The sequence below is a fragment of the Salvelinus alpinus genome, chromosome 6 (genome assembly GCF_045679555.1).
Source record: "Salvelinus alpinus chromosome 6, SLU_Salpinus.1, whole genome shotgun sequence".
Taxonomy (NCBI): domain Eukaryota; kingdom Metazoa; phylum Chordata; class Actinopteri; order Salmoniformes; family Salmonidae; genus Salvelinus; species Salvelinus alpinus.
Window position 1 is genome coordinate 49,554,158 of NC_092091.1, and position 27,971 is coordinate 49,582,128.

At 41.8% G+C, this 27,971-nt stretch overlaps 1 protein-coding gene and 1 pseudogene across 4 annotated transcripts; both read left to right on the plus strand.

Annotated features, from left to right (window-relative positions):
- Positions 1 to 4,484: 4,484 nt before the first annotated feature.
- Positions 4,485 to 14,281, plus strand: LOC139578795 (THO complex subunit 6 homolog; annotated as a pseudogene).
- A 290-nt stretch (positions 14,282 to 14,571) lies between these two features.
- Positions 14,572 to 27,822, plus strand: LOC139578796 (ras-related protein Rab-35-like). 4 transcript variants are annotated; one of them, XM_071406822.1, is made up of 8 exons: positions 14,572 to 15,006; positions 15,810 to 16,557; positions 16,695 to 16,865; positions 17,349 to 17,399; positions 17,561 to 17,684; positions 23,568 to 23,692; positions 25,109 to 25,233; positions 27,285 to 27,822. In XM_071406822.1, the coding sequence occupies exons 3-8, from the start codon at positions 16,805 to 16,807 to the stop codon at positions 27,432 to 27,434; spliced, it is 636 nt and encodes a 211-aa protein (XP_071262923.1). In that variant the 5' UTR covers positions 14,572 to 15,006; positions 15,810 to 16,557; positions 16,695 to 16,804; the 3' UTR covers positions 27,435 to 27,822. The 4 variants fall into 4 exon arrangements, with proteins under 4 accessions (XP_071262923.1, XP_071262921.1, XP_071262919.1 ...); XM_071406820.1 differs by having other exon boundaries at positions 15,796 to 16,865; XM_071406818.1 differs by having other exon boundaries at positions 15,810 to 16,865.
- Positions 27,823 to 27,971: the final 149 nt, after the last annotated feature.

Genomic DNA, 27,971 nt, shown 5'->3' on the forward strand with positions numbered 1-27,971 from the left:
TGCAAAAACAAAGTGTTGGAGAAGAAAGTAAAAGTGCAATATGTGCCATGTAAGAAAGCTAACGTTTAAGTTCCTTGCTCAGAACATGGGAACATATGAAAGCTGGTGGTTCCTTTTAACATGAGTCTTCAATATTCCCAGGTAAGAAGTTTTAGGTTGTAGTTATTATAGGACTATTTCTCTCTATACCATTTGTATTTCATATACCTTTGACTATTGGATGTTCTAATAGGGACTTTAGTATTGCCAGCCTAATCTCGGGAGTTGATAGGCTTGAAGTCATAAACAGTGCAATGCTTGAAGCATTGCGAAGAGCTGCTGGCAAACGCAGTAAAGTGCTGTTTGAATGAATGCTTACGAGCCTGCTGCTGCCTACCACCGCTCAGTCAGACTGCTCTCTCAAATCATAGACTTAATTATAATATAATAACACACAGAAATACGAGCCTTAGGTCATTAATATGGTCAAATCCAGAAACTAGCATTTAAAAAACAAAACGTTTATTCTTTCAGTGAAATAAGGAACCGTTCCGTATTTTATCTAACGGGTGGCATCCATAAGTCTAAATATTGCTGTTACATTGCAAAACCTTCAATGTTATGTCATAATTACGTAAAATTCTGTCAAATTAGTTCGCAACGAGCCAGGCGGCCCAAACTGTTGCATATACCCTGACTCTGCGTGCAAAGAACGCAAGAGAAGTGACACAATTTCCCTAGTTTAACTTCTTATGGCTGCAGGGGCAGTATTGAGTAGCTTGGATGAAAGGTGCACAGAGCTGCCCATATTAAACGGCCCATGCTCCTTAGTCCCAGTTGCTAATATATGCATATTATTATTCATATTGGATAGAAAACACTCTGAAGTTTCTAAAACTGTTTGAATTATGTCTGTGAGTATAACAGAACTCATATGGCAGGCAAAAACCTGAGAAGTTCCACTTCCTGTTTGAATTGTTTCTGAGGTGTCAGATTTTCAACCAAGCTCTCAATTGAAATGACAGCGAGATATAGATGAGTTTTCACTTCCTACGGCTTCCACTAGATGTCAACAGTCAACAGAACTTTGTCTGATGACTCTAATGTGAAGGGGGGCCGAAGGAGACAGGAATGAGTAATCACTTCCACGAGCTGATCACGCATTCACCATGCGCCTTCACATGAGTAGGACGTCCGTTCCATCGCTCTTCTGAAGTCAATCTAATTCTCCGGTTGGAACGTTATTCAAGATGTATGTTAACAACATTCTAAAGATTGATTCAGTACATCGTTTGACATGTTTCTACTGACTGTTACGGAACTTTTGGACATTTTGTCACGTTATAGTGGAGGCGCTTTCTGACTTTGGAATTGTTTACCGAAGGCGCGAACCAAAGTAGCTAATTGGACATAAATAACGGAAATTATCGAACAAATCAAGCATTTATTGTGGACCTGGGATTCCTAGGACTGCATTCTGATGAAGTTCATCAAAGGTAAGGAAACATTTATCATGTATTTTCTGGTTTCTGTTGAGTCCAACATGGGGGCTAATTTGGCTATTGTTCTGAGCTCCGTCTCAGATTATTAAAATCTGACACAGCGGTTGCATTAAGGAGAGGTATATCTATAATTCCATGTGTATATGGAGGGAAGGGGGCAGTAACATATTATCATCTACATTTATGATGAGTATTTCTGTTGAAACAATGTGGCTATGCACTATCACTGGATGTTTTTGGAACTAGTGAATGTAACGCGCCAATGTAAACTCAGATTCTTTGTTATAAATATGAACTTTATCAAACAAAACATGCATGTATTGTGTAACATGAAGTCCTATGAGTGTCATCTGATGAAGATAATCAAAGGTTAGTGATTAATTTTATCTCTATTTCTGCTTTTTCTGACTGCTATCTTTCGCTGGAAAAATGGCTGTGCTTATTGTGGTTTGATGGTGACCTAACATAATCGTTTGTAGTGCTTTCGCTGAAAAGCATATTTGAAATCGGACATTTTGGTGGGATTAACAACAAGAATACCTTTAAAATGATATAAGACACATGTATGTTTGAGGAATTTTAATTATGAGATTTCTGTTTTTTGAATTTGGCGCCCTGCACCTGCATCTGGCTGCTGTCATATCGATCCCGGTAGCGGGATGCAGTGTCACGGCTGTCTTCCTCTTCTTCCTCTGAAGAGGTGTAACAAGGATCGGAGCAATACGCAGCGTGTTAGGTATCCATGTTTTAATATAGAAAACTGAACTATGAACACCAATACAAAACAATAAACGTGAACAAACCGTAACAGTCCCGTGTGGCACAAACACTGACACAGGAAACAATCACCCACAAAATACCCAAAGAACATGGCTGCCTAAATATGGTTCCCAATCAGAGACAACGATAAACACCTGCCTCTAATTGAGAACCAATCTAGGCAACCATAGACTTACATAAACACCTATAATGAACACAACCCCATAACTCTACAAAAAAAACCTAGACAGTACAAACACCCTAGACGAGACAAAAACACACAAACCACCCTCGTCACACCCTGACCTAACCAAAATAATAAAGAGAACAAAGATAACTAAGGCCAGGGCGTGACATGCAGCCATAAGAATTGCCTGCTAACATGAATTTCTTTTAACTAAATATGCAGGTTTAAAAATATATACTTCTGTGTATTGATTTTAAGAAAGGCATTGATGTTTTATGGTTAAGTACATTCGTGCAACTATTGTGCTTTTTTTTCGCAAATGCGCTTTTGTTAATTCATCCCCCGTTTGGCGAAGCTGGCTGTCTTTGATAGGAAGAAATAGTCTTCACACAGTTCGCAACGAGCCAGGCGGCCCAAACTGCTGCATATACCCTGACTCTGTTGCACAGAATGCAAGAAAGTGACACAATTTCCCTAGTTAAAAGAAATTCATGTTAGCAGGCAATATTAACTAAATATGCAGATTAAAAAATATATACTTGTGTATTGATTTTAAGAAAGGCGTTGATGTTTATGGTTAGGTACACATTGGTGCAACGACAGTGCTTTTTTCGCGAATGTGCTTGTTAAATCACCCGTTTGGCGAAGTAGGCTGTGATTCAATGATAAATTAACAGGCACCGCATCGATTATATGCAACGCAGGACAAGCTAGATAAACTAGTAATATAATCAACCATGTGTAGTTAACTAGTGATTATGTTAAGATTGATTGTTTTTTATAAGATACGTTTAATGCTAGCTAGCACCTTACCTTGGCTCCTTGCTGCACTCACATAACAGGTAGTCAGCCTGCCACACTGTCTCCTCGTGGAGTGCAATGTAATCGGCCATGATCGGTGTCCAAAAATGCAGATGACAGATTGTTATGAAAACTTGAATTCGGCCCTAATTAATCGGCCATTCCGATTAATCGGTCGACCTCTAGTACTCACCTTCATAGTTGTCAATGTAGCTACCTATATACATCTTGAACCCCTTTTAATTCTTACTAGCTGGAGTCTCGGAGGCTGATTTAACAACTCAATGTACATCATTAGTAATAATTTGAGGCATAATTTGAGGCAAGTCCTGAAGATACCTAGTAAAAATCTGCGACATAGTGGTAGTAAGACATATCGTCGATAACAACTAGACTGACTTCCGTTCTATAGTATGCGCCACCGGTAGGAAGTGTGTTTAGAACGTTTGATCATGGAATGTGCATACGGGATATTCAAACTCGGGAACTCTGATGAAACAACCACACGTCACCAAGTACGGCCACTGGGCTTCCTCTCATCACCATATTTGGTAGTGAACGGAAACGCCAACCAGATGCTTCACATTAACACATCTGGTGAAATATCTGTCTCATTGTATATTTTGGCGACTTTTTGGTTTAAATTGGAAACACGAAATTCGTAAACAGAAGTTGAGCTCAACAATATTTATATTTTCTGACGCTTAAAACTGTATATTCGTCTTCACAATGGGTCCTGTCGAGGTAACAGTATAAAGTTAAAAATACTAGTGTTCATTGTTCTTTCAGTATTGTTGTTATTGTCATTATTACAAATATATATAAAAAAAATCGTCCGATTAATCGGTATCGGCTTTTTTGGTCCTCCAATAATCGGTGTCGGTGTTGAAAAATCATAATCGGTCGACCTCTAGTGAGTACCAAGTCAGTGACAGATATTACGTCAGCTAGCTACAATCATATTAGCTAGCTATCAGGAATAGTCATGCAATCAACGGCAATCAAGTCGCCTGCTCAGATAACATGATTGCTAGCAATGTAGCTAAGTTAGTTTGCACTAGCTACATGAACGCTTACAGACATGTTATTAGTCATTTAACTAGCAACATTAGTTAGGTAATGTTACTGTAACGTTGAACATCTAGCTAGCAATACTTGTATCATACCCATTCAATATGTTTTAAAATGCTGCTATTGCTTTTATAAATCTGATATCTTAATTACATTAGCTATGTGTCATTGTGTTCTTCGTCCAGCACCTCCACATGTCCGTGTTCTCCCAGAGTTTCTCTCCCTGTGGTCGTTTCCTAGCCGCCGGCAACAACTACGGCGAGATAGCGGTGTTCAGGTGAGACCGAGCTAGGTCGAGGACATACAGTTTACTGGCTGCTTGCAGTTTGAGTAGTGAGAAATTTCATGATATGAACAGAGATTATGTAATCAGACTGTCCCTGCAATACAAATGTATCATTTAAATGTTTGAATGGATAAAGCACATTTTTGAGGTGCCCAAGTCCAATGTATCTTATTTACTTAGTTCTTTACAGTAAAATGCTATTTTTTATCATTTCACCCAGTCTCTCCTCAGCGTTTAGCCCAGATGCTACAGATCTGAGCCAGAAACCCATCCTCACATTTACTGGTCCAGTCTATGACAGTATGTGAAATCGGCCAAGTCTCTGTGTCTCTCTCCCAGAATACCAAGGCTGCTTGGACAAAGAGGCCGAATTACAAGTAAGGCACCAATCAGCCGTAAATTTGTTTTGAGAAAACACAAGAAAGTGTGTCTGTGTGTAGACTGTGTACATTTGTGTTGGTTATTTTATCTCCAGATGTTTCTCTTTGCTGTCTGATGTTTGTAGCCAAAAAGTGTTTGTTCATAAATGCCCCTCTGCAGATCCAGCCTGGAGATCCCAGAGATCAATGCCATGTCTATCAATTCCACTGTGAGTACACAGACACTTGTCAGATTCATTAAGTACCTCACTGTACTGAGACAAGTGTTCTCTCTCTCTCTCTCTCTCTCTCTCTCTCTCTCTCTCTCTCTCTCTGTCTCTCTCTCTCTCTGTCTCTGTCTCTCTGTCTCTCTGTCTCTGTCTCTGTCTCTGTCTCTGTCTCTGTCTCTGTCTCTGTGTGTGTGTTCTCCAGAGAGAGAGTCTAGTGATTGGTAGAGGGGACAATAACATCCACATAATGGATCTGGAAAGTGGCGTCTTTAAGGTTTGAGAAATATTCATTGCTTCGATTCGGTCTCAAGATTCAGCAATCTGATGTTGAACATTGTAAATAAATATTCTTCGTTGAACATTTTAAATAAATATTCTTCGTTGCTACATCTTTTAATATCTTCTCTCTTCATCCTTTCCTCTCTCGCGATCACACACTTAACCTTTGCTCGTTCTCTTTATTGCTCTCTCTCCCTTCCCCAGTCAGTTCTGCAGGGTCATACAGACTATATCCACTGTCTGAGTGTGAGAGAGAGGGAGGGGGAGATCCTCTCTGGGGGTGAGGATGGCGCTGTCAGGATATGGGGTGAGTGACGGATGCATCAACCTATCACTGCTTCAGGTTACGCTATCTGTCATTGACACATCTGGAATCAATGCATGGCTGTATTACATTATACTGTAGTGTTGTCATGTATCTCACTCTCTGAACTCCGCCTCCAGACTACAGGACTGGCCAATCCATGCACTGCATTGAGGTCTACAAATATGAGGTAAGATATTGGGATGGGTGGTTGCCTGCCCCTACCCTCCATATGTACAGAAGTTATAATGTAGCATCTTTCTTACATACAAAAGTATATTTAAGTAATTTTTTGTTTAACCAAAAACATGTTTTATATGTAGGCAGGGCAAACGGTCCCGTGTGGCTCAGTTGGTAGAGCATGGCGCTTGCAACGCCAGGGTTGTGGGTTCATTCCCCACGGGGGGACCAGGATGAATATGTATGAACTTTCCAATTTGTAAGTCGCTCTGGATAAGAGCGTCTGCTAAATGACTTAAATGTAAATGTAAATGTAAACCTGTTTTGTTGATTTCTGGTATATCATCAAAAATAAATAAATCACAGCCTGTTTTTGTATTTATCAAGCAGTTGTTACCTGATTTAAGTACAATACCATTGGAAATTAATGTTGAAAGTTCAATTTATATACAAACACCACGCTTACAAACTAACAATCCCGCACAAAGAAACGGGCGGACCGGCTGACTGATAAAGCACAACAAATTAAGAACAAACACAAAACAGGTGTAACCAATGAACACATAAGGAGGGGGAGAAAAGGATCAGTGGCAGCTAATAGGCCGGTGACGACGACCGCAGAGCGCCACCCGAACGGGAAGGAGAGCCTGCCTCGGTCGGAGTCGTGACACATATGATTACTTTTGTTGCACATGTATGCTCTGTTGAAACTACCACAGCTCAAAAAACATGTAAACTGGATATATAACAGTCGGCTACATTTTGGAATGTTGCAATTTGGTACAGGGTTCACCAAAACAGAAAGACAAACTCATCACTGTTTTGTCAATCACTCCTATCGATTATCACATTGAAATCAATTGTTGCGCGAGAGGGATATGAGGTCTCATGAGGTTGTTGGTAAAGCATGACCCTTGCAACGCCAGGGTTGTGGGTTCAATTCCCACAGGGGACCAGTAAGAAAATGTATCCACTCACTACTGTAAGCCATTCTGGATAAGAGTGTCTGCTAAATGACAAATGTAATGGTAATGTTGTATGTCCTGTTAAAACTAACCCCGCTCAAAAACCACACGGAATCTGAGAATGATGTGTACATCACTGGTTAGAGGACAATTTGTAGAAGACAGCTAGCTACATTTTGAAGTTGTATTTTGATTCAAGTGGGTCGCCAACATGGTAAGTGTAACGCAACACTTTTTGTTAATTCCATTGATCCATCTGAAAATCAATAGAACAGGGGGCAAACATTTGGGTGTCGCGGTGTTTAAACTGACACTATTCAAAGGCCACATGGAAACTTGCAATAACCTATACATTGCTGTTTAGATGAGAATGTGTAGAAGGCTTCTATCTATATTTTGGAATGACCTATAGTATGGGGGGGAGCTTTCTGTTAACTTCAACTAATCACAACCCTCCATAGGATATCAACAGTGACAACTGTTGGCTGCTATTTAAGTGATCGTTTGACTGTCAAGTTTGTGCATTTGTGTATGGCTAGTGTCTTTTATAGGGAACTACCAAATTATCCATGCCATTTCAGAAAGAAAATGGCTGCCTTCTACACTGCAAAAAGTCAGCCCTCAAAAACAAGAAAAAAATGCAATAAAATGAGGGAAATATTACCTAAAATAAGCAAAATTGCACATTTGTGGCCTGCTGGATTCATTTTGCAGGGCTCTGGCAGTGCTCCTCCTTGCAAAAAGGCGGAGGTAGCGGTCCTGCTGCTGGGTTGTTGCCCTCCTACGGCCTCCTCCATGTCTCCTGATGTACTGGCCTGTCTCCTGGTAGCGCCTCCATGCTCTGGACACTACGCTGACAGACACAGCAAACCTTCTTGCCACAGCTCGCATTGATGTGCCATCCTGGATGAGCTGCACTACCTGAGCCACTTGTGTGGGTTGTAGACTCCGTCTCATGCTACCACTAGAGTGAAAGCACCGCCAGCATTCAAAAGTGACCAAAACATCAGCCAGGAAGCATAGGAACTGAGAAGTGGTCTGTGGTCACCACCTGCAGAATCACTCCTTTATTGGGGGTGTCTTGCTAATTGCCTATAATTTCCACCTTTTGTCTATTCCATTTGCACAACAGCATGTGAAATTTATTGTCAATCAGTGTTGCTTCCTAAGTGGACAGTTTGATTTCACAGAAGTGTGATTGACTTGGAGTTACATTGTGTTGTTTAAGTGTTCCCTTTATTTTTTTGAGCAGTGTATATGAAAGCTGCCAAAATGTTGACAGTTCAATGCACCCAATTTTTTCAAATGAAAGGAAGATGGGACCTGTATCAGAGGTTAAAGATCTACAATATTTATGTGGAAAATTGAGGGACTTCTTAGGTTTCAATGAAGTAAACCATGCTGTATCAGTCAAATGGCTTGTACTAAATTCTAATAAATTCATAACTCAGAAGTCCATGATCTTTGCCAAAGTACTGAATGGTAATATGCCAGAATTTGGACTGGTCAAAAACATATTTCTTCTTGATTCTAGGCTTTATTGTTTGGAATATCAACCATTTCAAACTATACGCTTTGTTAGAAACGTCATGGCTTATTGTCACGTCCTGACCATAGTTCTTGTGTGTTTTGCTTGTTTAGTGTTGGTCAGGACGTGAGCTGGGTAGGCATTCTATGTTGTGTGTCTAGTTTGTCTGTTTCTGTGTTCAGCGTAATATGGTTCTCAATCAGAGGCAGCTGTCAATCGTTGTCCCTGATTGAGAATCATATATAGGTGGCTTGTTTTGTGTTGGGGATTGTGGGTGGTTGTCTTCTGTCTTTGTGTTCTGCACCAGATAGGACTGTCTCGGTTTTCACATTTGTTATTTTGTATAGTGTTCACGTTATTGTCTCTTCTTTATTAAATCATGTTGAACACTAGCCGCGCTGCATTTTGGTCCTCTCCTTCATCTCAGGAAGAAAGCCGTTACACTTATCAAGTTGAGGTCCCACACCTTGCACAGGCCACTGAGTTAGTGGATGCTGAAAAGCTGGTTGATTTTACATCTTATTACACAATTAGCAACAAGAGCCAAACTTATGTACAAGTCAAATACCGTCTTGGGGATGTAATAGAATTGTACAACAGTTCAAATGACTCATAGTGTGTTCCCCAGATATGAAAAGTGTACTGTCTTTGTTCTGTACTGTATTTTGTCTACATGATTGCTATGTAAGATTGACAATAAAACAGTGAATTCCATTTGGTCATTATCTGTTCTTAATGTGTGAAGAGATGAAAACGATAAGATGCTTGAAATAAGAAATTCTGACTTTGACAAAGCAGTTTTGTACTTGTCAGTGTTGATCAAACAGCTTTATTATTCTGGTAATTCTAGTTTGGAGCATTAAGTTACTCAGAACCAGTAATACAATCTCAGTAACAAGTTATATTATCTTATTAAGATAATTAAGGACATAAAAAGCTTTAAATGCTCCAACATATAAACTGTCTGATAAGAAGAAATATCTTGTCAGACAAAAAACAAGCATATATTGCCTTGATTTAAGATATTTATTCTTACTTAGATTTTCATTTTTGCAGTGTAAATCTTGCGAACCTCAGCGCGTATGACAAAATCAACAGTACAAAAGCAAACATATTGATCTGTTTTAAGCAATTCATCTTTTGTCATGGTGTTGACTATAAACTTTTATACTAACATCACCAATCTGAGGTAAAACGATGTGTAATCCCCCCCCCAAACATTAGATTGTGTAGTTGGGTAATATACATTTGAATTAGATAAGGCAAAATAATTTTCTTAATTTAGGATGATAGTAAATCAAGCAAGCTAAATGATTTTTTTCAACTATCACAGATTTCTCACTAGTTTAATCATTTAGTGTTGACAAAACACTCCTTAACATAATTTAACCGGAAAGGTGGTCTACACTAGAACCTGCATAGGGCCTGTGCAGCAGGCTGAATGTTTGACATCCCTGTCAAATCAAATTGTATTAGTCACATGCGCCGAATACAAAAGGTGTAGACCATACAGCTTACTTACGAGCCCCTAACCAACAATGGAGTTTAAAACAAAATACAGATAAGAATAAGAAATAAAAGTAACAAGTAATTAAAGAGCAGCAGTAAAATAACAATAGCGAGACCTATATACAGGGTAGGTACCGGTACAGAGTCAATGTGCAGGGGCACTGGTTAGTTGAGGCAATATGTACATGTAGGTAGAGTTATTAAAGTGACTATGCATAGATGATAACAACAGAGAGTAGCAGCGGTGTAAAAGAGGGGGTGACAATGCAAATAGTCTGGGTAGCCATTTGATTAGATGTTCAGGAGTCTTATGGCTTGGGAGTAGAAGCTGTTTAGAATCCTCTTGGACATAGACTTGGCGCTCCGGTACCGCTTGCCGTGCGGTAGCAGAGAGAACAGTCTATGACTAGGGTGGCTGGAGGCTTTGACAAATTTTTAGGGGCTTTCTCTGACACCGCCTGCTATAGAGGTCGTGGATGGCAGGAAGCTTGGCCCCGGTGATGTACTGGGCCGTTCGCACTACCCTCTGTAGTGCCTTGCGGTCGGAGGCCGAGCAATTGCCATACCAGGCAGTGATGCAACCAGTCAGGATGCTTTCAATGGTGCAGCTGTAGAACCTTTTGAGGATCTGAGGACTCGTGCCAAATCTTTTCAGTCTCCTGAGGGGGAATAGGCTTTGTCGTGCCTTCTTCACAACTGTCTTAGTGTGTTTGGACCATGATAGTTTGTTGTTGATGTGGAGACCAAGGAATTTGAAGCTCTCAACCTGCTCCACTGCAGCCTCGTTGATGAGAATGGGGGCCTGCTCGGTCCTCTTTTTTCTGTAGTCCACAATCCTCTCCTTTGTCTTGATCATTTTGAGGGAGAGGTTGTTGTCCTGGCACCACACGGCCAGGTCTCTGACCTCCTCCCTATAGGCTGTCTCGTCGTTGTCGGTGATCAGGCCTACCACTGTTGTGTCATCGGCAAACTTAACGATGGTGTCGGAGTCGTGCCTGACCGTGCAGTCATGAGTGAACAGGGAGTGCAGGAGGGTACTGAGCACGCACCCCTGAGGGGCCCCTGTGTTGAGGATCAGCGTGGTGGATGTGTTGTTACCTACCCTTACCACCTGGGTGCGGCACGTCTGGAAGTCCAGGATCCAGTTGCAGAGGGAGGTGTTTAGTTCCAGGGTCCTTAGCTTATGTAAGAGCTTTGAGTGCACTCTGGTGTTGAACGCTGAGCTGTAGTCAATGAATAGCATTCTCACATAGGTGTTCCTTTAGGTGGGAAAGGGCAGTGTTGCGTGCAATAGAGATTGCATCATCTGTGGATCTGTTGGGGTGGTATGCAAATTGGATTGGGTCTAGGGTTTCTGGGCTAATGGTGTTGATGTGAGCCATGACCAGCCTTTCAAAGCACTTTATGGCTACAGATGTGAGTGCTACGGGTCGGTAGTTGTTTAGGCAGGGAGAGGTTGAAAATGTCAGTGAAGACACTTGCCAGTTGGTCAGTGTATGCTCGCAGTACACGTCCTGGTAATCCATCTGGCCCTGCAGCCTTGTGAATGCTGACCTGTTTAAAGGTCTAACTCACATCGGCTGCAGAGAGCGTGATCAGTCTTCCAGAACAGCTGGTGCTCTCATGCATGTTTCAATGTTTTTTGCCTCGAAGCGAGCATAGAAGTAGTTTAGGTCGTCTGGTAGGCTCGTGTCACTGGGCAGCTCTCGGCTATGCTTCCGTTTGTAGTCTAATTGTTTGCAAGCCTTGCCACAGCCGACAAGCGTCAGAGCCGGTGTAGTATGATTCGATCTTAGTCCTGTATTGACGCTTTACCTGTTTGATGGTTTGTCGGAGTGCATAGCGGGATTTCGTATAAGCTTCCGGGTTAGATTCCCGCTCCTTGAAGGCGGCAGCTCTAGCCTTTAGCTCAGTGGGGATGTTGCCTGTAATCCATGGCTTCTGGTTGGGTTATGTACGTACGGTCACTGTGGGGACGACGTCATCGATGCACTTATTGATGAAGCCAATGGCTGATGTGGTGTTCTCCTCAATGCCATCGGAGGAATCACGGAACATTTTCCAGTCTGTGCTAGTAAAACAGTCCTGTAGCTTAGCATCTGCTTCATCGGACCACTTCCTTATTGATCTAGTCACTTGTGCTTCCTGCTTTAATTTTTGCTTGTAAGCAGGAATTAGGAGGATAGAATTATGGTCCGATTTGCCAAATGGAGGGCGAGGGAGAGCTTTGTATGCGTCTCTGTGTATGGAGTAAACGTGGTCCATAGTTTTCTTTCCTCTGGTTGCACATTTAACATGCTGATAGAAATTTGGTATAACGGATTTAAGTTGCCCTGCGTTAAATTCCCCGGCTACTAGGAGCGCCGCCTCTGGGTGAGCGTTTTCCTGTTTGCTTATGGCGGAATACAGCTCATTCAATGCTGTCTTAGTGCCAGCCTCTGACTGTGGTGGTATGTAAACAGCTATGAAAAATACAGATGAAAACTCTCTAGGTAGGTAGTGTGGTCTACAGTTTATCATGAGATACTCTACCTCAGGCGAGCAATAGCTCGAGACCTCCTTTGATGTTGTGCACCAGCTGTTATTTATGACAATACATAGTCCACCACCCCTAACTGCAGATTGCGTAACAAAATACACATCATACTACAAACAAAATCCTAATGCTTCTACTCTTTCTCTCTTCTCTCACTCCCTCTCTTTCTAGGAATGTGCCCGCCACCAATATGGCAAGTGGATCAGCTGCCTGACGACCGACTCTGATTGGATGGTGAGGAAAGGGCAGCCCTTGCAATTTAGTTTTTTCCCATAAATCAACAGTTCCTTCCCCCATAGGATGAGCACTCTTTTTCTAGAAATTGTCCTGACTTGTTCAGTACCTCAGTCTGAAATGCGGCACTTATGTTATCAGTGTGGTTGCCGTGGTGATACATTAGAAATGTCGCGAAGGTCGACTCCACCTGTGGAATGTCTGGCGCTGTTATCTTTTAGTCCTTCAGGATGAAAAGTCGAGATGCCTGAAATGTTTTTTGCAATGCAGATACTGTAACATTACTCAGCGTTTCCTCCTACAATTTGATCTCCTTTTAATGTAGTTAAATAATTCTCCCTAACCCCTGTCCCTTTTTTCCCCCCACCAGCTCTGTGGAGGAGGCCCATCCCTTTCCCTATGGCACCTCCGCTCCATGTCACCCACCTCCATCTTCCATCTCTCCGGATGCCAGCGACAAGCCAACTTTTACCAGGACATGGTGAGACGTGTGTGTGTGGGTCAGACTGTGTGTGGGAAGGGAGAAAGAAAGTTTATGTGTTTGTCTTTCTCTAACTGCAGACAGTCCATGTGTGTGTGTGACCTCTCCCCCGCCTGTAGATCTTGTCGGTGGGTGAGGGCCAGTATGTGTCCCACTGTCTCCGCGGGGGAGAGGTATAAAGGCTCAGATCCCCTGCAACCCCCGCTCCCTCAACACGCTGGCACTGAACCTCAACAGCACTGAACACAGGGTGAGAGTCATTAGACAGACCAACTGAACACTCCACATTACTCATCCAACCCCTCAGGTTAAATGTCCTTCTTTGCTCGTCCCGCTTGTTTTCTTCCTGTTCTTGGTCAAAAGTCCTGTGTGGCTCAGTTGGTAGAGCATGTCACTTGCAACACCATGGTTGTAGGTTCAATTCCCACGGGGTACCAGTATGGGGAAAAAAGTAAAGTAATTATGCACTCACTACTGTAAGTCGCTGTGGATAAGAGCATTACTAATGATTACATTTTTGTCCACATCAAAGCTTCAGTAAATTTTTTAAAACATTTTTTCTTAAACCTTTATTTAATTAGTCAAGTCAGTTAAGAACAAATTCTTATTTACAATGACGCCCTACCCTGGCCAAACCCGGACGACGCTGGGCTAATTGTGCGCCGCCCTATGGGACTCCTAATCACGGCCGGATGTAATACAGCCTGGATGATATTATTGATATTCAGTTTTGATATGGTTTCAGTTTTGATATGGTCTCAGTGTTGATATGGTTGAGTTTTGTTGAGCAGGGACTGTGGTGGTTTTTGGTGTATGAAGGAAGTGGTTGTGATGTCTTTGCTTTTCCAGGTGCTGACAGTAGGTGGAGGCAGTCACCAGATTGACGTATTCACCAACCTGTCCTACAGAACCTTCTCGCTGTCTTTCTGAGGACACACACATAACCCGATTTGAGCTCATAATGTGCTATTTCTTGATTAATTGTACTATACTATTGTGTACATAATTCATGCCTCTCTTGTCCAAAGGACTTCCATTCCAGGAATCATCCTGATGTGTTTTATGATAATAAAATATTTTGATCACTTTTCCATACCTGTGCATCAGTCTTGATGATAAATTAACCCCGGCCTTATGCTCTGAAGGAATACATTGTCTGAAAAATCTGTATATCTTGTCTACATAAAGCCTTGGATTATTCCATTTAGATTTCTAGAATATTGGGTTCCCTCCCCAGTGTTTATATTTCATATTTGTAGAGATAGTGTAAGTAACCCAGCCTACTGCTATAATCACATTAAACAAGTATAGTACAAACAGACCTATTTTTTTTGTATGTATTGATGAGACAAGATAAAGCACATTGAGCAAGATGGGAGATGGGGTGAACAGAGAGGAGGGAGAAGCACATGATTTGGATGCGAGTGACTCAACAACACTCATGTGTGGCCTGAAGACGTCGGGCCGTTGACTAGTCTAAGGCTCCGACCTTTCCTGAGTCATCCCCCCGGAACGGTCAACAGATCCTCGCATTTCTCTTTCCGACTGACCTGCACAAATCATCGCTATTGATCATTTTGTAGCACGACGCGTTTGAAATGCGCATAGAAACTTAGCTACGCTCGAGGAATTATTCCTATACCGTTATCTAGCTGAGTTGTGTTTTGCGCTCATTACATTTTTATGACAAAGTAACTTTTAACTTCGTCTGTGGGTGAGCGGCTAGCAAATAGCGATCCCGGATACAAACGAATCTAGCCTCAGCTCAGGCAGTCACTACTGATCCTAGCGGCTGATAATGTTCTCTGGTTACATGGTAGGTAAGTGTGGTAAACCCACATGTCTATGGTTTAAATTAAATCAAACATTGTGGTTTGTCATCAACTGTTTTTGATTAGTTTGCGATTGTAGCTAATTTACTAAGTGTGTTATTGTTGCGACATAGCCAGCTTGTTTTTCCTGAGACAGCTGACGATTGTGGGTTTCGGTAGGGACTAGGGAGGGACAGTTTCCCAGTGTTTTCAGTAATGTTTTCATTGATAATCACGATGAAGAAGCCATAGAAAATATTGTAACTTTGTACGAATGTGCCAGGAATTATTTTCAAGAACTAACTTTCGCCACATGTCATCTTTTTTAATGTGTTTATTATGGGGGGGAAACTGTCCTCAGTTCTTGCCATTCTTTCGCCCTAAATCGGCGACGCGGACAGACATGAGGGATTCTTTTGCTGTCCCTAAAAATACTTTGGTCACTTAGTGAATATCAAAGAAAAATTATGTTTCTGATACACGCTTTCTACTATTTAACACTATAACCTTTCACCCGACATTTTGTTTTAAACCTCTTCCCAATCCATTACGCCTTCAACCATATATGCAGGCTGTTTCATATAGGTGTGGTTCATATAGGTCTATGTTTAATGTGTGTGGAGAGAGGGCAAAAGGTTGGAAACGTTACAGTTAGAGAGACAGCTATGCTAGTGAACAGGGAAGGGAGGTTGCATACAGGGACTGGGTTGGCATGCGTCACGGGGAATTGACAGACTACAGGTTGTCTCCTCACTCTGTCCCTGTATATTGTCATTGATAAATGTGCCATACAGATGTTCTTTTTCAGGGTATGGTCCAAACAAGGGAGCTGAGGAAAGCCTGAAACAAACCAAATACTGTGAAGGCGCCCAACATTTCTCTTCCTATAGCTCAGAGAGGAAGTGAAACCAAGGGATTGAGACCGAAGCAGTTCAATGGATGAAAACGTTGCATGGACTGTAGATTGAAAGAGGACGTACTTCACCCTCTCAGATTTTTGCTTTCGGTCTCTGCTTGTCCTGCCCTTCAGGCCCCTCTGCCTGTTATTTTGTTTCTTGTAAGAGGTGCGTGATAACTTGACGCAGAGATGACAGCAAGACTGTGGGATTTGCAAGAGTGGTAACTGAGAAGAGCAGTGACGTGAATCCTTACATCCATGGGCTACCCACTGGAATCTAAGTATTAGCTAATCAAGCAACAACAATCGATCTACCTTGGACACAGACCAACAACTATGAGCACTTTCAGACGCTCATAGAGGAAGTGACTGACTCTCCCAGACCGCAATTTGATGAGGATAGTCTCTTTGCCCTTGTGTAGAGTTTAAAGTGTCAGAAGTCCTTCGACATCTGTCACTGCAGCCCAACTAAGGGGGAAAAACACATTTCTGCACTGGACTGGTGGAAAGAAAACTTAGGTGAACCTGTGATGAGTTGGAATGTGGTGCTGCAATGAACTAGGAATCCCCTACTGGAGTTAGTGGGAGGAACTGGAACTGAGGTGGAACCAGAACTAACCGAGGCCTTAGCACGACAACGGAATGCTTGATTTAACTGGTAACAGAACTAGTTTGTAATATTGAATAAGAATTCTGGAGTGGACTGGAACTGATCTGGGAAATCAACAGGAAATGAAATTGCAATGGAAGTGTTTTGAGGATGTTTTCTGTACATCTTCCATTCTGAACTGGTAGCATAGGGGGGAGACTGTTTCATCCTGGGATTTGGGAAGACTGGAAACTGTTCCTGTGGAACTGCATTTATTGGGAGAGGATTACTGAAACCAACAGCACTGTCTGCAGAAATGGCGGGCCCGGGAAAGGACTACAACCATCTCTTCAAACTGCTCATCATTGGAGACTCCAGTCAGTGCATCTTAACTTCCATCTTCATACAATGTTCATGTGGTCCCTTAGTGCTTACTCTGTCTGTGTTAAAATAGTAGTGTAATTCAAGTGTAGCTGTGCTGTGACACTGATGTTTAGCAGGCAGGTCATATTTTGTGAGTTGTGATTTAAAGGATTAGGCTAATGTTACTGTTTTAATCTCCTTAGTAACACAGCAAATATCAGTCAATCTGCTTAATCATTGGGTGATTATGATGAACATGCCTCACTTACTCACCAAGCTTACAGCTCTGATGATTGACGAAGTAGACTTATTTGTCGCTAACTCTTCAGACAATATGATAGATTTTAAAACATTTACCCATGATGTAGATATATAGCTTGCTGTATGTTGGCTACTTGTAATAGGACAATAAGTAGCCTGATACTGTGTACTCAGAAGTGAATGAAGAAAGGCCTAATCACCTAACCTCTCATACCTGTCTAACCTCTCTGTTCAAGATGTAGGGAAAAGCAGTCTACTACTACGATTTGCAGATAACTCCTTCTCTGGTGAGTTGCTGTTCTCTATCTGGTCAGTATATACCTTTAAACAATGTGAATGTGTGAGTGGTTAGGAACTGTGTTTTCTATATTTTTTTCAAGATTGTGAATGTGTGCCTAGCATGTGGTGTGTGCGTGTGTGTTTCTAACCTCTCTGCTTTGGCCTGCAGGCAGCTACATCACTACAATTGGTGTGGACTTTAAGATCCGTACGGTGGACATAGACGGGGAGCGAGTCAAACTGCAGATCTGGGACACGGCGGGCCAGGAACGCTTCAGGACCATCACTTCAACGTAATCTATCATCTATATCAATGATCTATCTACACGTATAGAAGCTATACAGTCGTGGCCAAAAGTTTTGAGAATGACACATATTAATTTCCACAAAGTTTGCTGCTTCAGTGTCTTTAGATATTTTTGTCAGATGTTACTATGGAATACTGAAGTATAATTACAAGCATTTCATAAGTGTCAAAGGCTTTTATTGACAATTACATGAAGTTGATGCAAAGAGTCAATATTTGCAGTGTTGACCCTTCTTTTTCAAGACCTCTGCAATCTGCCCTGGCATGCTGTCAATTAACTTCTGGGCCACATCCTGACTGATGGCAGCCCATTCTTGCATAATCAATGCTGGGAGTTTGTCAGAGTTTGTGGGGTTTTGTTTGTCCACCCGCCTCTTGAGGATTGACAACAAGTTTTCAATGGGATTAAGGTCTGGGGAATTTCCTGGCCATGGACTTTACCCCAGTCCTCAGCAGTCCTAACCCTGTAATTTGGCAGAATATCAGTCTGTCCCTGATGTTTTTCCTGGAGAGAAGTGGCTTCTTTGCTGCTCTTCTTGACACCAGGCCATCCTCCAAAATTCTTCTCTACACTGTGCGTGTAGATGTACTCACACCTGCCTGCTGCCATTCCTGAGCAAGCTCTGTACTGGTGGTGCCCCGATCCCGCAGCTGAATTAACTTTAGGAGACGGTCCTGGCGCTTGCTGGACTTTCTTGGGCCCCCTGAAGCCTTCTTCACAACAATTGAACCGCTCTCCTTGAAGTTCTTGATGATCCGATAAATGTTTGATTTAGGTGCAAACTTACTGGCAGCAATATCCTTGCCTGTGAAGTCTTTTATGTGCAAACCAATGATGACAGCACCTGTTTCCTTGCAGGTAACCATGGTTGACAGAGGAATAACAATGATTCCAAGCATCACCCTCCTTTTGAAGCTTCCAGTCTGTCATGCTGATTGAGTTCGAATAACAGAGTGATTTTCAGCTTTGTCCTCGTCAACACTCACACCTGTGTCAACGAAAGAATCACTGACATGTCAGCTGGTCCTTTTGTGGCAGGGCTGAAATGCAGTGGAAAAGTTTTTGGGGGGATTCAGTTAATTTGTATGGCAAAGAGGGACTTTGCAATTAATTGCAATTCATCTGATCACTCTTCATAACATTCTGGAGTATATGCAAATTGTATGATGGCAAACTGAGGCAGCAGACTTTGTGAAAATTAATATTTGTGTCATTCTCAAATTTTGGCCACGACTATAAGTCAATATATCAATACAAACACTGTTTATCACCACAGTTGGTTACTGTAAGATTTAGGCTCAATTTCAGATTTTTTCAGTTTTATAGTCAAATCAATGAGACTTTATTTGTCACATGCGCCGAATACAACAAGTGAAGACCTTACCGTGAAATGCTTACTTACAAGCCCTTATATTTCTCTGGGATAGGGGGGTAGCGTCCCACTTGGCCAAAATCCAGAAAAAATGTAATTTTTGTAAATTCAAATATATTACTATAAAAATCAATCTTTCATGAAATCACACATGAAAGACACCAAATTAAAGCTACACATGTTGTGAATCCAGCCAACATGTCTGATTTCAAAAAGGATTTACGGGGAAAGCACACCAAACAATTATGTTAGCTCAGTACATAGCCACAGAAAAACACAGCCATTTTCCCAGCAAAAGATAGTAGTATCAAAAAGCAGAAATAGAGATAAAATTAATCACTAACCTTTGATGATCTTCATCAGATGACACTCATAGGACATCATGTTACACAATACATTTATGTTTTGTTCGATAATGTGCATATTTATATCCACAAATCTCGGTTTACATTGGCGCCATGTTCAGAAATGCCTCTAAAATATCCAGAGTAATTGCAGAGAGCCACGTCAAATAACAGAAATACTCATCAAAAACTTTGATGAAAGATACATGTTTTACACAGAATTAAAGATACACTTGTTCTTAATGCAACCACTGTGTCAGATTTAAAAAATAAAAAATAAAACTTTACGTAAAAAGCACACCATGCAATAATCTGAGACAGCGCTCAGATTTAACAACCTTTCTCCGCCATGTTGGAGTCAACAGAAATACGAAATTACATCATAAATATTCCCTTTGATTATGTTCTTCAGAATGCACTGCCAGGAATCCTAGTTCCACAATAAATTGTTGTTTTGTTCGATAATGTCCATTACTTATGTCCAATTAGCTACTTTTGCTACTTAGCTACTTTTGCGTGTCCAAATGCTCACGCAGATGCAGGCAAAATTCAGACGAAAACTTCAAAAAGTTATATTACAAGTCGAATAAACTGGTCAAACTTAGTAGAGAATCAATCTTGAGGATGTTGTTATCATATATATCCAATAACGTTCCAATCGGAGCATTTCTTCATGTCTGTATAAGTAATGGAACGCAAGGCGATATCATGAGGAAAGCGCGTGAGCAAGAACTGGCAATCTGCCAGACCAGTGACTGAAACACCTCCCATCCGGCCCCACTTCACACTAGAGCACAGGTGTCAAACTCATTCCACGGGGGGCCGAGTGTCTGCGGGTTTTCGCTCCTCCCTTGTACTTGATTGATGAATTAACATCACTAATTAGTTAGGAACTCCCCACACCTGGTTGTCTAGGGCTTTATTGAAAGGAAAAACCAAAAACCTGCAGACACTAGGCCCTCCGTGGAATGAGTTTGACACCCCTGCACTAGAGGCTTCATTCAGCGTTCTACAGACTGCTGACATCTAGTGGAAGGCGTAGGAAGTGCAAACAGATCCATATATTACAGTGAATTGAATAGGCGATTACTTTAACATCGACCCTTCTCAGAATTCTCACTTCCTGTTTGGATTTTTTCTCAGGTTTTTGCCTGCCATATGAGTTCTGTTATACTCACAGACATCATTCAAACAGTTTTAGAAACTTCAGAGTGTTTTCTATCCAATAGTAATAATAATATGCATATATTAGCATCTGGGACAGAGTAGGAGGCAGTTCACTATGGGCACGCAATTCATCCAAAAGTGAAAATGCTGCCCCCTATATCAAAGAAGTTAACCAACAGTGCAGTTCAAGAAGAGTTAGTTAATTTGGTAAATATTTTCTTAAAGCAAAAAGTAATAATAACGAGGCTATATACAGGGGGTACCGGTACAGAGTCAATGTGGGAGGGTACAGGTTGGTTGAGGTAATTTGTACATGTAGGTAGGGGTGAAGTGACTATGAATAGACAATAAACAGTGAGTAGCAGCAGTGTACAAAACAAATAGGGGGTTCAATGTAAATAGTCTGGTGGCCATTTGATTAATTATTCAGCATTCTTATGGTTTGGGGGTAGAAGCTGTTAAGGAGCTTTTTGGTCCTATATTTGGCTCTCTGGTACCGCTTGCCGTGCAGTAGCAGAGAGAACAGTCCATGACTTGAGTGACTGGAGTCTCTGACAATTTTATGGGCTTTCCTCCACTGGGCCGTACGCACTACACTCTGTAGCGCCTTACTGTCAGATGCCGAGCAGTTGCCATACCAGATGGTTATGCAACCAGTCAGGATGCTCTCGAGGGTGCAGTTGTATAACTTTTTGAGGATCTGGGGACCCATGCCAAATCTTTTCAGTCTCTTGAGGGGGAAAATGTTTTGTTGTGCCCTCTTCATGACTGTCTTGGTGTGTTTGGACCATGATAGTTCTTTGGTGATGTGGACACCAAGGAACTTGAAACTCTCGACCTGCTCTACTACAGCCCAGTTGATGAGAATAGGGGCCTGTTCGGCCCGCCTTTTCCTGTAGTCCACGATGAGCCCCTTTTGTCTTGCTCACATTGAGGGAGAGGAGGTTGTCTTGGCACCCCACTGCCAGTTCTCTGACCTCCCTATAGGCTGTCTCATTGTTGTCGGTGATCAGGCCTACCACTGTTGTCGTCAGAACTTGATGTTGAGTTTGGCCACACAGTCATGGGTGAACAGGGAGTACAGGAGGGGTCTAAGTACACACCCCTGAGGGGCCCCAGAGTTGAGGATCAGCGTGACGAACGTGTTGTTGCCTACCCTTACCGCCTGGGGGCGGCCTGTCAGGAAGTCCAGGATCCAGTTGCAGAGGGAGGTGTTTAGTCCCAGGGTCTTTAGCTTAGTCATTAACTCAGTTAAGTGCTATTAATACTAGAGGTCGACGATTAATCGGCATGGCCGATTAATTAGGGCCGATTTTTCAAGTTTTCATAACAATCTGTAATCGGCATTTTTGTTACGCCGATTATGGCCGATTACATTGCATTCCACGAGGAAACTGTGTGGCAGGATGACCACCTGTTACGCGAGTTTAGCAAGGAACCAAGGTAAGTTGCTAGCTAGCATTAAACCTATCTTATTAAAAAAAATCAATCTTAACATAATCACTACACATGGTTGATATTACTAGGTTAACTAGCTTGTCCTGCGTTGCATTTAGTCAATGCAGTGCCTGTTAATTTATCATCGAATCACAGCCTGCTTCACCAAACGGGTTATGTTTTAACAAAAGTGCATTCACGAAAAAAGCACAATCGTTGCACGAATGTACCTAACCATAAACATCGATGCCTTTCTTAAAATCGATACACAGAAGTATTTTTTTTTTTAAACCTGCATATTTAGTTAAAATAAATTCATGTTGGCAGGCAATATTAACTAGGGAAATTGTGTCACTTCTCTTGCGTTCATTGCACGCAGAGTCAGGGTATATGCAACAGTTTGGGCCACCTGGCTCGTTGCGAACTAATTTGCCAGAATTTTACATAATTATGACATAACATTGAAGGTTGTTTAATGTGACAGCAATATTTAGACTTTGGGTTGCCACCCATTAGATAAAATACGGAACGGTTCCTTATTTCACTGAAAGAATAAACGTTTTGTTTTCGAAATGATCGTTTCCGGATTGGACCATATTAATGACCTAAGGCTCGTATTTCTGTGTGTTATTATATTATAATTAAGTTTATGATTTGAGAGAGCAGTCTGACTGAGCAGTGGTAGGCAGCAGCAGGCTTGTAAGCATTCATTCAAACAGCACTTTACTGTGTTTGCCAGCAGCTCTTCGCAATGCTTCAAGCATTGCGCTGTTTATGACTTCAAGCCTATCGTATTTCTGTGTTTATTATAATTAAGTCTATGATTTGATATTTGATTGAGCGGTGGTAGGCAGCAGCAGGCTCGTAAGCATTCATTCAAACTGTGCTGTGTTTGACAGCAGCTCTTAGCAATGCTTGAAACACAGCGCTGTTTACGACTGCAAGCCTATCAACTCCTGAGATTGGGCTGGCAATACTAAAGTGCCTATTAGAATATCCAATAGTCTTAGGTATATGAAATACAAATGGTATAGAGAGAAATAGTCGACGCGTCATAATTCCTATAATAACTACAACCTAAAACTCCTTAACTGGGAATATTGAACCACCAGCTTTCATATGTTCTGAGCAAGGAACTTAAACTTTAGATTTTTTACATGGCACATATTGCAATTTTACTTTCTTCTCCAACACTGTGTTTTTGCATTATTTAAACCAAATTGAGCATGTTTCATTATTTATTTGAGACTAAATAGATTTTATTTATGTTTTAAGTTAAAATACAAGTGTTCATTGTTCATTCAGTATTGTTGTATATGTCATTATTACATATATAAAAATCGTCCGACTAATCGGTATCAGCTTTTTTGGGGTCCTCCAATAATCGGTATTGGCGTTGAAAAATCATAATCGGTCGACCTCTAATTGATACCAGCCTGGGCAGAGTGCCAACCAACAATAACTATCTCCCGAAAAACAATGTAGCGATTTCCTGTTTTATACAGTACTCTTTACAGTCCTTTGCTATTTTCCCCTTTTACCTACCAGGTATTACAGAAATACCCACGGTGTGATTATTGTTTATGACGTCACCAACCCAGAGTCGTTTGTGAATGTGAAGAGGTGGCTTAATGAGATCACTCAGAACTGTGACAACGTCTGTAAGATCCTAGGTGAGTTTGGTGTGCTGAGATGATGGATGGATGAAGAGTAAAGTAGATGGCAAAATAGAGTAGATTGGACAAATGGATAGAAAATTATTAAGGAGGAAAATCACTGAGGAATGACTTTTGACTTCCAGTCCAGTGTGTTAATGTTATGGCTGATTGTGAACTGATAGACACACACTATATATCCAAAAAGTATGTGGACACCCTTTCAAATTAGTGGATTCGGCTATTTCAGCCACACCCGTTGCTGACAGGTGTATAACATTGAGCACACAGCCATGCAATCTCCATAGACAAACCTTGGCAGTAGAATGGCCTTACTGATGTGCTCAGTGACTTTCAATGTGGCACCATCATAGGATGCCACCTTTCCAACAAGTCAGTTCGTCAAATTTCTGCCCTGCTAGAGCTGCCCCGGTCAACTGTAAGTGCTGTTATTGTGAAGTAGAAACGTCTAGGAGCAACAACGGCTCAGCCGCGAAGTGGTAGGCCACACAAGCTCACAGAATGCGACCACCAAGTTCTGGACCCCGTAAAAATCATCTGTCCTCGGTTGCAACACTCACTACCAAGTTCCAAATTGCCTCTGGAAGCAACGTCAGCAGAATAACTGTTCGTCGGGAGCTTCATGAAATGTGTTTCCATGGCCGTGCAGCCACACACAAGCCTAAGATCACGATGTGCAATGCCAAGTGGTGTAAAGCTCGCCACCATTGGACTGTGGAGCAGTTGAAACTCGTTCTCTGGAGTGCTGAATTACGCTTCATCATCTGGTAGTCCGACAGACGAATCTGGGTTTGGGGGATACCAGGATTACGCTACCTCCCCCAATGCATAGTGCAAACTGTAAAGTTTGGTGGAGGAGGAATAATGGTCTGGGGCTGTTTTTCATGGTTTGGGCTAGGCCCCTTAGTTCCAGTGAAATTAGATTTTAATGCTACAGTGACATTCTAGACGATTCTGTGCTTCCAACTTTGTGGCAACAGTTTGGGGAAGGCCCTTTCCTGTTTCATCATGACAATTCTCCCGTGCACAAAGCTAGGTACATACAGAAATGGTTTGTCGAGATTGGTGTGGAAGAACTTGACTGGCCTGCACAGAGCCCTGACCTCAACCCCATAGAAAACCTTTGGGATGAATTGGAACACCAACTGCGAGCCAGGCCTAATCGCCCAACATCAGTGCCCGACCTCACTAATGCTATTGTGGCTGAATGGAAGCAAGTCCCCGCAGCAATATTCCAACATCTAGTGGAAAGACTTCCCAGAAGAGTGGAGGCTGTTATAGCAGATTTGGCATGATTTTGTAATGAGATATTTGACATGCAGGTGTCCACATACTTTTGGTCATGTAGTGTACTGTGCTGTCCAAAACAACATCTTTCATTCATCCCCACCTCTCTCTCTCGCCCTCCCTCAGTGGGGAACAAGAATGACGACCCCTCAAAGAAGCAGGTGGACTCCCATGATGCAATGCGTTTCGGGGAGTCGGTGGGCGTCCGGGTATTTGAGACGAGTGCCAAAGAAAATATCAACGTGGAAGAGGTGAGCCTAGCAGCCATGTTCTAAACCCAGGGTGTACCTCATTCACTTCGTCCTAGTAATAATAGTAAAATAAAAATAGTCCGCTCCGTCAAAAATAAAACTAAGCCTCAAATATCCCGAATGTCTTTGGGAAAGCTGAGCTTGAGACTTGATATGTCTCTCACAGGGAATTATGAGTTTGGGCTGTGGTGTTATAAGAAGTGTGACTATGGTCATCTCTCATATCTCTAAAACGGTTATCTTATTTCACCTTAGTCATGGTGGCCACTCCTTTTCCAAACAATAGCACTTCTGTGTGTACTGGTACAGTTGAAGTCGGAAGTGTGCATACACCTTAGCCAAATACATTTAAACTCAGTTTTTCACAATTCCTGACATTTAATCCTCGTAAAAATTCCCTGTCTTAGTTCAGTTAGGATCACCACTTTACTTTAAGAATGTGAAATGTCAGAATAATAGTAGAGAGAATTATTTATTTCAGCTTTTATTTATTTCATCACATTCCCAGTGGGTCAGAAGTTTACATACACTCAATTAGTATTTGGTAGCATTGCCTTTTAAATTGTTTAACTCGGTTGAAACGTTTTCGGGTAGCCTTCCACAACCTTCCCACAATAAGTTGGGTGAATTTTGGCCCATTCCTCCTGACAGAGCTGGTGTAACTGAGTCAGGTTTGTAGGCCTCCTTGCTCGCACACGCTTTTTAAGTTCTGCCCACAGATTTTCTATAGGATTGAGGTCAGGGCTTTGTGATGGCCACTCCAATAACTTGCCTTTGTTGTCCTTAAGCCATTTTGCCACAACTTTGGAAGTATGCTTGGGGTCATTGTCCATTTGGAAGACCCATTTGTGACCAAGCTTTAATTTCCTGACTGATGTCTTGAGATGTTGCTTCAATATATCCACATCATTTTCCTTCCTCGTGATGCCATCTATTTTGTGAAGTGCACTAGTCCCTCCTGCAGCAAAGCACCCCCACAACATGATGCTGCCACCCCTGTGCTTCACGGTTGGGATGGTGTTCTTCGGCTTGCAAGCTTCCCCCCTTTTCCTCCAAACATAACGATGGTCATTATGGCCAAACAGTTCTATTTTTGTTTCATCAGACCAGAGGACATTTCTCCAAAAAGTACGATCTTTGTCCCCAGGTGCAGTTGCAAACCGTAGTCTGGCTTTTTTATGGCGGTTTTGGAGCAGTGTCTTCTTCCTTGCTGAGCGGCCTTTCAGGCTATGTCAATATAGGACTCGTTTTACTGTGGATATAGATACTTTTGTACCTGTTTCCTCCAGCATCTTCACAAGGTCCTTTGCTGTTGTTCTGGGATTGATTTGCACTTTTCGCACCAAAGTACGTTCATCTCTAGGAGACAGAACGCGTCTCCTTCCTGAGCGGTATGACGGCTGCGTGGTCCCATGGTGTTTATACTTGCGTACTATTGTTTGTACAGATGAACGTGGTACCTTCAGGCGTTTGGAAATTGCTCCCAAGGATGAACCAGACTTGTGGAGGTCCACAATTTTTTAGCTGAGGTCTTGGATGATTTCTTTTGATTTTCCCATGATGTCAAGCAAAGAGGCACTGAGTTTGAAGGTAGGCCTTAAAACATCCACCTCCAATTGACTCAAATTATGTCAATTAGCCTATTAGATGCTTCTAAAGCCATGACATTATTTTCTGGAATTTTCCACGCTGTTTAAAGGCAGTCAATTTAGTGTATGTAAACTTCTGACCCACTGGAATTGTGATACAGTGAAATAATCTGTCTCTAAACAATTTTTGGAAAAATTACTTGTCATTCACAAAGTAGATGTCCTAACCAACTTGCCAAAACTATAGTTTGTTAACAGGACATTTGTGGAGTGGTTCAAAAACAAGTTTTAATGACTACAACCTAAGTGTATGTAAACTTCCGACTTCAACTGTATGTATCAGGGTGTGTATGTATTTTACAGTCATTACCCTGTCTCGCTCCTTTGCCTTCTACCTCTCCCGCTCCTCCCCTCTATTTCTCCCCCTCTCCCCCTCTATTTCTCCCCCTCTCCTTCCCTCAGATGTTTATGGCTTTCACTCACATGGTCCTTCGGACAAAGAAGCAGAGTCAGAGTCGTGCAGAGAGAGAGCGGGAACGAGAGAAGGAAACGGTTGACATCAACTCTCACAGACACAGAGAGAGGAGGAAGAGGGGGAAGAAGTGTTGCTGAGGGATAACGAGAGGAGATTTTCTAAGAACAGGACAGACCAATGGAGAGTCGAGCATCCAAAGTGTCTGCGCTCATGTGAAAGAGCCAGGACATTACATGTTGACATTGCACTGAGACAAGATTACAAGAGGTTAAGGACAGAGAACCACTGTTACGTGCCAAATTTTTACCCTAGCAGTTATTTTTTATGAATGTATATTAATGTCATTTTATCATTAAAAAGGAAACTGGATCCCCAACGTGTCAAACTGTTATTAAAACCCTTAATTTAGGAAATACACTAATGACTTCAAAAGTGATTAGAGTGTGATGCATATGTCTTATTTGTAATGAAAAAGACTGTCATGTGACAAATATAACGTCTAAATAAAGTGAGCAATAAATTCAATCTGTGTGTGCCTTTTTATATGCAATATAGCATTGCTAAAACCTATTCAGTATTTCAATGCTGAACCCCATTACCCTCTTGTTTACCTTTTTTTTTGTGGTAAATTAACACAAGATTCCAAAGTGTGTATGATACACATTGTCTAGTAT